The 14,165-nt window shown below is 47.1% G+C and overlaps 1 protein-coding gene across 4 annotated transcripts in view; it reads left to right on the forward strand.

The window, feature by feature from the left end:
- GSG1L (GSG1 like) overlaps window positions 1-14,165 on the forward strand; it is a 182,881-nt gene that overhangs the window by 140,252 nt on the left and 28,464 nt on the right. For all 4 annotated transcript variants that reach the window (XM_039884682.1, XM_039884680.1, XM_039884681.1 and 1 more), the window contains one exon: window positions 3,698-3,809. In XM_039884682.1, the coding sequence (XP_039740616.1) occupies window positions 3,698-3,809 (112 nt within the window). The remainder of the gene's footprint in view (window positions 1-3,697; window positions 3,810-14,165) is intronic.

Raw genomic sequence — 14,165 nt, forward strand, 5'->3', positions numbered from 1 at the left:
TCTACCACCTCAGTGTCCTGTTAGATTGCACGCTCGTTGTCTGCATCTCTCCACTAGAACCTGAGACTCCTGAGGGCAGGGCATCTGTCTGTCTATTCTGGTCTCCTCCCACAGACCCCGCCCCCCCCACACTATCTGGAATGTAAATGATAAATAAACAAATGACTTTTACATTTGTCGTGTTGACAAATCATGCCCTGTCCTAACTCAGGCCCATATCCCAGACCCAAGACTTGTATACCAGCCAGCCTGACACCCCCAAACACCTTGCAATCAGCAGCCATCTATCCATTCAACATACATGTATTGAACACTGACTGTATGCCAGGCCCTGAGCTAGGTGTTAGGGATTCTGTGGAGAGCAAACCGGACCCAGTGCCTGGGCTAGTGTGCAGTCCAGCAGGCCTATACAGTGAGTCCCAGGCATGCATGCATGCATGCATTCATTCATTCATTCATTCATTCATTCAAGAAACGCTTATATTGAGTTTATATGAGCCAAGCACTGTTCTAAGTACTTTAGAAGTCTAAGTCACTTAATCCTCATACCGATCTATGAGGTAGGTGCTTTTATCCCCGTATTACAGTAGAGGAAACTGAGGCACAGAAAGGTGAGGTAGCCTACCCAAGCTCACGTAGCTAGTAAATGACTGCTGGAAACTGGACCCTCTCTCTGCCTTTGCCTCACCCCTGCTTTAATGCAGGCTCATCTTTTGACCCTACTGACATTTCTTCTTAATCCTGGCCCCACACCACCCCTCTGGACTTAACAGAATTCGGCTTCCTCAGTCTGACCAGTGAGGACAGGGCTGGGGGTCGCTGCAGCTCTTTCTGCTCCTGTTCTATTGGCACCACAGGGCAGCTCTGAGCCCTGGCCAACATCCCCCACCCCTGATGGGATGGGAGGAGCCGTGCCTGCTTCACCCCGCAGGCTGGAAATTCCATGTACGGTGTCGTGGGTGGAGAGAAACCACACAACCACAAGAGATTTACAGCTGTGACTTTCCTGGTATGGGTCCCACCAGGAAAGCCTCATTGATTTAGTCACTGCTAATTTAGGAGGTGCAGTAACTTGTCAGAAAGTCACTTTTTAATTCAGTTGAGTTGGAAACAATTCCTTCTGCTGAGGATTCATATGACAGATGCTACCAGTCGGTGGACCTCCCTTAACAGAGCAAACATCCTTCCAGAAACACGGGCGAAGGTCAGATTTTTGAAGCAGAATCTTTAAAATGCAATCCAAGAATCTTTGAGCGAGTTGCAATTTTCATTTATTGAATTTTCTTAAAGTATGGCCTTTCAGATTTGGGAATAAATGAAATTCAATTGAGAAAATCGATGCTTTTAAACCAACAATTTGGAAAATTAATTATTCTGCCAACAGTTTTTGGGTCTAGCTTAGAGCGTTTGTATTAAAATGCTGTTCTGTCCCCACTGTCCTGATTGATGTAAGAAGTGGTCATCCTCATGAACGTTTTCCTTCTTTAGCGGATGCTCATTGGAATTGCCCATGTCCACCACTATCCCCATGTTTAGATGAGAAAACCAAGGCACTGAGAGGTCATATAACTCAGAGAGCATCTGGACTGGCATAGTGAGGACGAAACTGAAGAAGCTGCAATAGTTGAAGTTTGGAGAGCAAGGTCCAGCCCTCAGGAAGGGACCGGTGGGGGCTGAGGAAGGCGTCGGAGTGCCGCCGAGGGGCAAGGCTCCTGCGTAGGGCAGCAATTCCAGGGGGAGTGGGCACTGGGCAGTGAGAAGGGTGACGTGTCCTTTCAGGCATCAAGCATCGGTGAGGATTTGCAAGAGACCTGTAGAAAGGTGTTCATTGCAGCATGCTTATAGAGCAAAAAACTGGAAGTAACTTCAATGCCATCAACTGATGGAATAAATACAACATGGTACATCATTATCAAGGAATCCTATGCATCACTTCCAAAGAATAAGGTATATTTGTTATATACCTCTTGGAAAGTTCACCAAAAATTGGGTCAAGTAAATAAAAATAAGATATCCATGTGACTCGTCCCCTTGTCTCCTCCTTTCAACGGAGTCAAGGCAGAGGGGACCAGAGAGGCTTCTGGCACACTTGCTGGGCACGCCTAAGGATGGCGGTCTAGACTGTCCTCAGATCTGGCAGAGATATCCCGGGGAAGGCCAAGCCTTTAGGGAGCCCCTGAGGGGGACTCAGTACCTGTTGTGGTCACCATCTCCCTCGATTTCCTGACTCAAATACTTGCGCCCCCAGCCCCATGCCCAGCAGACCTGGAAAAGGCCAGCCCTCCTCTGAGGTCATAGAGCAGTGGGAAGTGTCCACGAAAGACTGGCCCCAGCCCACAGACACAGACAACCACTTCCGAGTCCTCTGCCTCCATCAGGCCTGGGGTTAAGTGACTGGAAGGAGACACAGGTGTGCTGGAGCCTCTGAAGTCAGTTCATTCATCAGGGCCATATACTGCAGAGGGTTGTTAAGAAGATTAAAAGAGATAATGGAAGTGAAGGAGACTGACAGAGCTCTTGACACACAGTAGGTGCACAAGAATCATTGGTTTCCTTTCTTCCTCTTGTCAATACCCCTCCCCTCCTCATAAAGACTATATCACTCCATCTTAAAGTTAGGTCCATGCCAGTTAGCCACACACTGTGGTACCCATGAGAGCTCCAGATGCCACGGTACACACTGAGAAGTGTCCCCACGTTTATAATAACCCTGGTGGCTGTGACGATTGCATGTCTTGTAGGCACCAGACACTGAGGCTGCCTCGTATCACCTTAGCTATCAAAATCCTTATGTTAGGGTTGAGAAAGTTGAGGCTGGAGGAGTGAAGGGCCTCGCAGGGCTACAGCAGTGAAGTATAGTGGCAAAGGATTCCCACTCAGATCCCTTGGAATCGAATTCTCTCAGCCAGCAGGCTCAAAGATTTTTTTACCATGAGCCACAGGAAAACATTTCATATTACAACCACTACACACATGCACACCCACACCCACCCACACACACACACACACTCCACACACGGATAATTACTCTGCTACATTTGATGGTTGTAGACTTCTTCCATTTCTTTTCTCCCCTCCTCCCTCCTCCTCCTCCTTCTTCTTCTTCTCCTCTTTTTTTTTTTTGTAGTGCTGGTTGCAATCCACAAAATTGATTTCCTCACCCACTCGTCTAGTGAGTTAAGACCTACAGTTTGAAAAACACTCTCTAGGCTGCTTCTCCTAAATGACCGTCTAAAACAGGTCATTGGCTAAGTCTGGCTACAGCTCGCTGGCTAAGTCTGATCCGAGCCTGCTTTTGTAGATAAAGTTTTATTGGAACACACCCATGTTCATCCATTTATTTGTTGTCCATGGCTCCTTTGCACTACAACAGTAGAGTCGAATAGTTGCAACAGGACCAAGTGGCCCACCGAGTTTAAAATATTTACCTATCTGGTTCTTAACAGAAAAAGTCTGCCCATCTATACACAGATCTGTCTCCTTTGCTTAAATTTCTCCAGGGCTGCCCTTTCCTCTCTGACTCAAACTCAAGCTCCTTTGCCGGCTTAGGAAATGGCCACTCTCTAGGCTCCTGTGCGCTGGTCCTGCCAACCGTCCTCTCCAGGAGGGTCCATGTTCTCCGCTAGCACTAACAGGCCCATGGGGGTGCACAAAGCCCCACCTTGCTTCCTGATGCCTTGCTCTGCTCCCCACACAGGCCTCCTGGGAATGGTAGCCCACATGATGTACACACAGGTGTTCCAGGTCACCGTGAGCCTCGGCCCTGAAGACTGGAGACCCCATTCCTGGGACTACGGGTGGTCCTTCTGGTAAGTGGTGTTTGACCTTCAGACACTAGAGCCCCGAGGCATGCTGGGGCTTCAGCAGCTCAGCCCAGTTGGGGGCAGAAGAAGGCAGGGGGAGCTCAGAGTTTAAAGGCTCTTTGAGACCCTAGAGCCAGGGTGGGCAAACTATGGTGAGTGGACCAAATCCCACCCACCGCCTGTTTTAATCAGCCATCAAGCTGAGGATGGTTTGTAGATTTTTAAATGCTTGAAAATAAATCAAAAATGAGAATAATATTTTGTGAAATGTGAAAATTTAATGTCCACAAAGTTTTATTGGGACACAGCCACGCTCATCATTATTTACATACTGTCTACGTCTGCTTTCATGCAGACCTGAGCATTTGCAACAGAGGCCGAATGGCTCACAAAGCCTAAAATATTGACTACGCGACCCCTTACAGGGGAATTTGCCGAACCGTGTCTTAGAGGCTGCTGTGGAAGGTGGAGGTGGAAGCTGTCGAGACTTGAAGACTGGCGAGCCATGGAAGGTTCTGGGTGGTCTGGTGGGTTAGAAGGGGCCCTGCACACAGGGAACAGAGGTCAACTCCTCAGAGCATGGTGTGCAAATGAAAAGCAGAATCGGTCAAGGTTCTTTTGTTTGCTGGCGATAGAATCCCAAGCTTAAGTAAACAAATGTTTGTATTAGTTCACGTAACTGAAACGTCCTGGTGGGTCAGCTAGAGGGGCGTGAGTCGTAACAGAGAAACTCACCCACCCAATCTAAGCGGTACAGAAACTCACTGGCTCCTGAAGATGCAAACTGCATCTGTGGCAGGGGCTTCAGGGTACGTTTGATCCAGAGTTGCTGACGTCACCAGGGCTGAGTTCTCTTCCTCCACGATCATCCGGGCGGGCTTCCCTCCTGGTGGTGAGAAAGAGCCTCCTGAGGCTGGTGCTTCTTCCTTCGCACAGGGGGAGAGATAGGGCTTCTCTTACCGTGATGTTGACTCAGATCCCAAGCATTCCTCTGATGAGCCCAACTTAGGTCATTTTCTCATTCTTGAAAAGTCACCACAGCTAGGGGAATGTCATGAGCTCATTGGCTCAGCTTGACCAGGCCCATCTCCGGAGCTAGGAAGGAGTCAAAAGCTCTCAAATCGTAAGTGGGTGGAATAAATGCTGGGTGAGCTACCAAAATATCTGCTTCAGGCTTAGCCGGATCCAGGCGATCAGGTGATTCATCAGGAACTCAGTCATTCTCTCCCGCTTTTCTGTCTCTGTTCCCTTTGTGTTGGCTTCATTCACAAGCATTTTTTTCCCCAAGTGATAGCAAAGATGGTCACCATGCCCAGTTCTTGGCTTACATCTTACAAATATAGCGATACCAGCAGAGAGATGGGACTTCTTTCCAATATTCCAGGCAAAACCCTGGTTATGACTTTCACCAGCTTGGCTTAAATCATGTGACCATCTCTCAACCAATGGTTTAGATCCTGAGGAAATTGGACTGCTCTAATTGGTCTGAGTCACGTGGTCCAGAGGGCGGAGGGCAGAGAGAGCAGGAGAGGAGGTCTCTCAGTGGAAAACTGGCGGTGAGGTGGGCTCTTATTGGGAGAAGGAATGTGTGCTGGAAAGACAATGACCGCGATCGTCCACTACACAGGGAACGCAGGTGTGGTTCTGCTAGCTGGGGACCATTTTTCCACACAGTCTCTTAATGTACTGAGCACTTACCTAGGGCCAGACACTCTCCTGGGTGATGCGGATGGGGCGGTGGGGGTGGGGTGGGGGGAGGTTACAACAGTGGCTAGGACAGCATTGTAACGTGATTGAGACACGTGAACTTGTGCTATGATGTCGGGGGAGGATCGTCACATACAGCTGTGGAGGCACAGAGACGGGGTCACTGACACAGCTTCTGGCAGGGAGGGTCCTCAGGGAAGAATTTGGTCAGGAAAACTGGCAGAGGAGGAATAAGGTAATCTTCTGGGCGGGGGAACAGCAGGTGCAAAGACTTGGCGGCGAGAGAGCATCTTTGGGGAAAGGAGGTGAGGATTTCTTAGTCATAGCTCTCTAAGAAAGACCCCACTTGCCGCATTTCTGCCCCTTCCCCCTTTCTGCGTGGCTCTGCCCGCTTAAAGGCATGCGTCGTAAAGGGACTCTAGCCCATCAACCCTGTAACTGACTCCCTTTAAGTAGAACCATTGCTGGGAAACCAGTTAAGGCTCTGACTCCCTTTGCTCCATCCCTCCTTTCCTGCACCAGCCGTTCCTTCTTGAGATCTTGACCTTGGAAGGTAGTCGCCCTGAGTTAGAGAAGGAGACAAAGGAAGGGAATGAGCATTTTTAAGCGTTGACCATGTGTGCAATGACCTCTTCCATGTATTGAGCACTGGTGTGTCATGATCACAATGGTGTCATGAGGTGGGCACGTCGTGGAGGGTAAACCGAGGCACAGAGAATTTAAGTAACATGACTAAGGTAATCCAGCTTGTGAGTGGCAGAGCTGGGATTTGAACCCAGGAAGTCTGGCTCCAGAGACATGCTTTCAATCTATCTTTGCTGCCTTTATGAGACAATGGGGTAATAGTAAGACAGTTTATGTGGGCTTAGCACACTCTTTGACACATGTAAGTGTTCAGTAAACACTAGCTCTCCTAATAATATTACCCTTATTGATATGAAATGTAACACAGATAATAACCTGTGTTGCATACGTGGAAACTGAAGCTCCAAAAGTTTAGGTCGCTTGCCCAGGATTCTGAACCCCCTTCTCCCACAGTCCTCTCTTTCCCGAAGCCCCTGGCTCTTCACCCTGGCACTCGGCACCTAGAACCGAGCCTGCTGGCGTCGGCCACGGGAACTTTTTTTCTGGCAGCTGAGTCTCCTGCCCTGCGCCTCCGCTCCCTCGGGCAGATCTCCCAAGGGGCAGTGAATTCCCATTTGACTTATTTAAGGCTGGGGCCCAATGTGCAGCCCCTATTAGGGCTGATCCATTTCTCCCTGTCACCGAGGCCCGCAAAAAGGATCAGTCCCATTTTTCATCCCTCTCATCTGGGGCCTTGCCAGGGTTGTGCAGTGTCATCTCCCTTGTTTAATATGTGTGAGGCCATTTGTCAAAATTCTGGCCCCAGAGCCCCAGGCGCTGGAGAGGAGACCAGCTCCAAGGCAAGACAGCGCCAGCCTCTGTCTCCCGGCCCGACAGGGCAGAACAGACTGCGGGGGCTCGCGAGGTGGGGGCACCAGCTTCTGGGAGGGACACTTGCTCAGGAAGGTGAAGGTTAGGGGTCTGACCTAACCCAGTGGGGTGGCCCCCATCCTGACGTGCACTGCTGGGCCACTATGTGTGTGTATGGGTGGGGAGGGGGCGCACAGGGGTTGAGGGCCGGCCTCTGTAGCAGATCCTGCCTCTGACCCTCGCCCGCTGTGGACCCTGGCCAAGTCCCTTGCTCTCTCTGTGCCTCAGTGTCCTCAGCTATAAAATGGGGATAGTTTGAGTTTCCACCACGCAGAGCTCTCGTGAGCAGTGCTCCCATTTTCTGTTGCTGTATAACACATGACCCCAAAATTTAGTGGCATAAAATAAAAATTTATGATTACCTCTTATGGTTCAGTGGATTGATGGCACTTAGCTGGGTGGTCCTAGCTTGGGGTCTTCCATGACCCCCCAGTTGGATGTCGGCTGGGGTCAGCCGGGGCACGACTGGACTGGGTGTCCCAGATGGCTCCTCACAGCGCTGGCAGCCCACGTGGTGGGCGCTGGGGGCTCACTGGGCTGTCAGCAGGAGCAGCTCCTCCAGCACCGTGGCTGGGTCTCTGCGGGGAGCAAGCGTTCCCAGAGATCCAGGCAGAAACCACAAGTTTATTCTATGAACTTGCCTCAGCAGTCATCTCCTGCTGCACTCTGTTGCTCAAGAGCAGGTGATGGGGCCAGATTCGAGGAGAAGGGGCTGCACGAAGCGTGACCCCAGGAAGTGTGGCTCGTGGGGGCCGTCTTTGGGGACGAGCTGCCATGAGAACAGCATGAAATAATGTCTGTGAGCACTCAGCACAGAGAATATGCAAGCGGCCCAGGCTTCCCAAGGCTCAGCTTCCTCATTTCTAGATTGGGGCTGTTGTAAGGACGATGTGGGACCAGGTTCTTAAAGTGCTTGTGCACAGTAAGTGCTCGGTAAGTGGCAGTGATTATAGAGGGTGATAATGACATCGGGCCTTTGGTAATGCCACTCTTGCTCATTGAGAGGCACATGACCCAAATGTCCAAGAGGATGACATCCAGTGTGTACACAAGCAGCCCCTTCCCTCTGTTCTCCCCAGTCTCCGCCCCCCATACCTGGACTGGTGGCTCATGTTTCTTTGCAGGACTTGAGTGTTTTGTTAGGATCCAGCCCTGGCTGCAGTCTCCCCTTTCTCCTCGACCCCCTCTTTTGGCCCCACCTATGTTTTGGGACCCCATCCCCGCCCTGAGACCCGGGGCCCCAACCCTCCTGCCTGATCCTTTTTTCAGCTCTCGGCCTAGCTCTCTCCAGGTCCGCCTGTGACGATGCCAAGGCAAGCCCTCCGGGGGAAGTGAGGGCATAAGACTAAGGTTGGGGCCACCTACTTTTTGCCAGGCACGGTGTGGACACGTTATAAGCCCTGAGCTGTACTTTTCTGCCAACGACCCCCGTGGAGGGGTTACCACACCCACTGGAGGGATGAGGACACAGCCTTAGAAAGGACAAAGGCCCTTTGGGCCCACAATGAGCCTCAGAGGCTGCAAATTGCAAGCAGCCCAGGGCTGAACCCTGCCTGGAGATGTTTTACTTGGCCTACCCTAGTGTTATTTAAAAGTTCATATTTGTTCCTAACATCTAAAAAGGTGAACATTTTACATAAAAATCCAGGTCTCTGGCTTCTCCTGACCATTGAAAGGTATGTTCATGCCTAAGTCTCATTGCCGCCTGGTGACAGGCAGCCACAGCTGGGTAGTGGATGACCCTTTTAGATGGGGCATATGCTCTCTAGTTCGCCCCAGTCCCCACCACTCTCTATTGCCTTTTACTTACCCACACTTTCCTCACTTAGTCATCCACCTGACCCTGCAGAAATTTGAGTCTATAACCCTTATTTGGAGTCAACGTGTCAGTTATAGTGGTGATGGCAGGAAAGTGGAAGCTAATCACTTTGTACTTCTGTTTTTCATTTGATCAAAATGGAGATAGATGGAAAAGGGGCCCCTCTAACCACAACACGCACAGTGAAACCCCAATTCTGGGCATTCACTCTGCAGGTTGAGCGGAGTAGAACATCATAAAGTTGTAGCTTCTAAGACCTAAAAGCTCAGAGAAGCAAAGCAATTTGGCCCAGGTCACGCAACAACAAGTTACAAGTTGGGGCAGGTGTAAGGAGGGTGGTGCCTCTCTGTTTGCTTTTGGGGTCCCATCTGTGTGGAGTACAGTGACTTCACTGCTACCCTCCTCCCTTCTTCTCCCTGACTTTCCAGTCTCCATGACCTTTTGGAAACAACGGGATAGTCTCTTCCCTGCTCTGGGGACCCCAGGCTGCCCTGTTCTTTCTGCAGGGCTGAGCTGGCCTTTCAGCAGATTGATCCCTTGGTGGGGGTGGGGAGGTAGTCGGAGTGTTTTCTGCTGTGACCTTAGAAGAGCCTTGGCTCCAAAAGCCACTGGAGAGGGTATGTTTGCTGGTGTCACCACTGAGCAGTTGCGTGGTCAGCAGGAAAGGCTAGCCTTTCTCATCTCCCCTGAGACAGGTGGCTCTGGCCTCCTTTTCTCTGAGACCATGGCGGGGAAAGAAATGATGCTGCTCAAGGGAGCCCGGCTGGCCACGGATGGACTAGCTGGGCCATCATCCGCTCCTTGACCCATCAGCCTTTGGGCACTTAGGGCAGCCTGGACACTGGCGTCCCACCCTGCATAATGACTCTGTGCCCGGCTGGCCTGCAGGTAAGCCAGGGCTGCCGCCCTTGGTAATCAGTCTCTCCACTGAGCATGGCCTGGGGTAGATGTCAAAGTGGCATCCATGTGTCTCTGAAGCCGCTCCCCCAGGATCCCCCTGCCCCACCCTGCAACTCCCAGAGGATAGAGTGGTTGACAGCCATTTTCCCACCCCCATCATCCTTCCCTTTCTTCTCCACAGTGTCCACTCTGCTCTTGGCTCAAAAACCAGGCTAACCACCCACGTACCTCACTGCAGCAGCTCGGAAGTGCAAGCTGCAAGCACTTCTGGCCCTGAAGTTTTCAAACTGTGCCCTGCATGGGGGAGGGGGAGCTGGGAGTATGGGGAGCAGGGAGGGTGCAGACTCATGGATGCAGCCCCAAACCCCTCACCCACACTAAAGCCAGAACGATGTTTTTGTATCTGCTTTATTCAATCTGTTTTTATTCATTCTACAAATATTTATTGAGCACCTACTATGTGCTAGGCATTGTTCTAGGTGCTAAGAATATAGCAGTGAACAAGCAAAGCTCCAGTTTTCATGAAGCCAACATTCTGGAATGTGTCAGAAAACAATTGAAAAACAAGTAATAAGGACACCACTTCTCAGAAGATAGAGCAGACAGACTTCTTCACATCCTCCCGCTAAAAAAACTAAAATTCCCAGACATTAAAGATAAAACAAACAAAAGAAGATCTGAAAGGTGGAGAGAAGACAGTAGGCTGGCTAGGGACCAAGAGACAACACATTGGCGAGTACTTTTTTCTCATATCCCAGATTTGAAGATGAAGAAGTTAACAATTCAGAAATGCTAAAAAGTACAGACAAACAAAACAACTGTGGTTTGACCCCATGCTAAAACATTCATCCTGTAATGAGGCACCCAACTTCACCTGCCACCTGCTGGAGTGGTGTCAGAGTAGGGAGCTGGGGCTCTCACCCTGCTGGACAGTAACAAGTCCCAGCCACCCCTGAATGTCAGTGGAGATCACATGGGGAGCCTGAACCCCCGCCCTGAGCAGGCAGTAACAAAGAGCCCCTTCCCCTCCCTGCTGAGTGTCAGAGGAGTGGTGGAGAGTTGGGATTTCACCACTTTCCAGTGGTGATGGGGCCATTTTCCTCCCCGTAGTGTCACTGGAGGCAACTGGGGGAGCAGCAATGAGGCACTTCTGCCCCTTTTAGCCAGGGTAGTATCTGCAGAGGCCTAAGGGGGCTAGAACTCCCACCCCTGCCCAAGAGTAACCAAAAATCTTTCCACCTCAAATGTCAATGGTGGCCTAGGGGAAAACCTGGACTCCTACTTCACAGTAACAATGTGGTGCTCCTCTATCCCTTGTCGGCATGGTGTCAAAGGAAGCCAGCTAAAGCAAGAGTTTTAAAAAAGATTCAGAGCCTCAAAAAATACCCACAATGTCAAGGTTGCAACTGAAAAATCACTCACTATACAAAGAACTAGGATGATCTTAACTTGAATGAAAAAAGACAATCAATAGATCCCAATACTGAGATAACAGTGATATTAGAATTATCTGATAGATTCTAAAGGAATCATCACAAATCCTTCAACAAGCAATTACAAATTCCCTTGGAACAAATGAAAAAAATAGAAAGTCTCGGGAGATAACTAGAAGATACAAAGAAAAAACAAGTAGAAATTTTAGAACTGAGGTCTCAGAGGCAGAACAGAGGGGTCAGAGGAATGAATCAGTGAACTTGAAGATAGGACAATAGAAATTACACAATCAGAACAACAGAGAGAAAATAGGCTTTTAAAGAAATGAACAAGGATCTCAAGGACCTCTGGGATTATAACAAAAGATCTAACATGGGAGTTTCAGAAGGAAAGGAGAAAGAGATTGGGGGTAAAAAGCCCTAAAAGAAATAATAGATGAAAACCTCTCAAATTCTGTAAAAGACATAAAGCTATAAAGAAACCAACTGAATCTCCAAACAGGATTAACTCAAAGAAATCCACACCATGACACGTCGGAGTCAAACTTTTAAAAACTAAATTTGAAGAAAAAAATATTGAAAGCAGCAGGAGAGAAATAATGTCTTAACTATAGGGAAAACCAATTTAAATGGCAGTGGATTTTGCATCAGAAGCAACGGAGGGTGGAAGGAAGTGGCACAGCATGTTTCAAGCGCTAAACGAGAAGAGCTGTCAGTTCAGAATTCCATTTCTAACCAAACTATCCTCCAGCAAGAGGAAGGGGAAATCAAGACATCAGATGAAGGAAAACTAAGGAAATGTGTTGCCAGCAGACTTCCCCTAAAAGAATGGCTAAAGGAAGTTCTCCGAACAGGAGAAAAAAAAAAATTTTAAGGACTCTCGGAACATTAGGAAGGAAGAAAGAAAATTTCACTTTTTCTCTTGAGTTTTCTAGATCAAACCTGATGATTGAAGCACGAATTATAACATGGTCTGAACTAGTTTTAAATGAATGCAGAGGAAATATTTAAGGCAATCATATTATTAGTTAGGGAGGATAAAGGGACATAAAGGGAAAATTATATGATCATATAAAGCAATGAAAAAAATATTTGATGAAATTCAACATTCCTTCTCATTAAATAAAAACTCTCAGGAAACTAGGAAAAAGGGGGAACTTCCTCAACTTGATAAAGAACATTTACCTAAACACCTACAGCTAACATTATGCTTAATGGTGAAAGATTGAATGCTTTCTCCATAAGAAGAAGTTCTTGATAGTGCAATAAGGCATGAAAAGTAAACAAAAGTCGCATACGGATTGGAAAGGAAGAAATAAACTATACCTATTTGCAGATCACATGGTTGTCTATCCAGAAAAATCCAAGAAATCTACATGAAAAATGCCTACACTTAAATTCAGTACTGTCTCAGAATACAAGATAAAAATACAAAAATCAACGATACTCCTATAAGTTAGCAATGAACAGTTGGGCAAAACTAAAAATACAATACCATTTACACAGAAAAAAGTAAGATACTTCATTATACATCTAACAAAACATCTACAGGACTTGCAGGCTGAAAACCATAAAACGCCAATGAAAGAAATTAAAGATCTAAATAAATGGAGAAATATACCATGTTTGTGGTAAGGTATCAGTTCTCCTCAGGTTGGTATGCAGATTTAATGCAGTTCTTATTAAAATCTCAGTGAAATTTTTTTGTAGGTACAGACAAGATTGTTCCAAAACTTACTAGGAAAGGCAAAAGAACTAGAATAGCTAAAGAATTTTGAAAAAGAATAAAGCTGGAGAAATCAGTCTACCCAATTGTAGAACTTATTGTATAGCTACAGTGATCAGAATGTGTGGTGTTGGTGGAGGGATAGACATACAGATCAATGGAATAGAATAAAGAACCCAGAAATAGATCAGTACAAATATGCCCAACTGATTTTTGACAAAGGTGCAAATCCATTCAGTGGAGGTCGGAATATCCTTTTCAACAAATGGTGCTGGAGCTATTAGATACTCATAGCCCCTCCCCCCCCAAATCTTGACCTAAATTCCATACCTTATATAAAAATTAACTCAAAATAGATCATGGACCTAAATATAAAATGTAAACTTATTACAATTCTTTTTAAAAATAAGAGAAAATCTAGACCTACACAAGGAGTTCTTAAACTTGACATCAAAAGGATCAAAACTATCAAAAAAACGATAAATTGGATTTAATCAAAATTAAACACTTTTGCTCTGGGAAAGATCTCGTTAAAGAGGTTGAAAAGATAAGATACAGACTGGAGGAAAATATTTGTAAAGTATACATTTGACAAAGGACTAGTATCTAGGATATGTAAAAACATTCAAACTTAACAGTAAAGAACAACAGCAAAACAATTCAATTAGACAATGGTCAAAAAACATGACAGACACTTTGCAAGAGGATACACAGATGACAAACAAAGAAAATGAAAAGATGTTAACACCATTAGCCATTAGGGACATGCCAATGAAAGCCACAATGAGATATCATCACAAGTCTCTCAGGATAGCTAAAATTAAAAAATAATGACAACACCAAATGCTGGTGAGGATGTGAAGAAACTCATACATTGCTGGTGGGAACTCTACCCAGTGATATAAAGAAACACACTGTTGATGCACACAACTTGGTTGGCTCTCCAGAGAGTTTATTTTTTCTGAGTGAAAAGCCCAAACCAATGTGCCGTGTGATTCCATTTATATAACATTCTTGAAATGACCAAATTATAGAAATGAAGTCCTGATTAGTGGTTGCCAGGGGTTGGGAGGGAAGTGGACGTGGGTATAAAATGGCAACAGGAGAGGTCATTGTGGTGATGGATGAAAATGTTCTGTGTCTTGACTGTACCAATGTCAGTATCCTGGTTGTACTATATCTGCAAGATGTTACCGTCGGGGGAAACTGGGTAAAGGGTACATGATCCCTCTGTATTATTTCTTACAATTGCATGTGAATCTATAATTACCTCAAGACAAAAT

This window comes from Pteropus medius, unplaced genomic scaffold (genome assembly GCF_902729225.1).
Source record: "Pteropus medius unplaced genomic scaffold, Ma_sr-lr_union100, whole genome shotgun sequence".
Lineage (NCBI taxonomy): Eukaryota > Metazoa > Chordata > Mammalia > Chiroptera > Pteropodidae > Pteropus > Pteropus medius.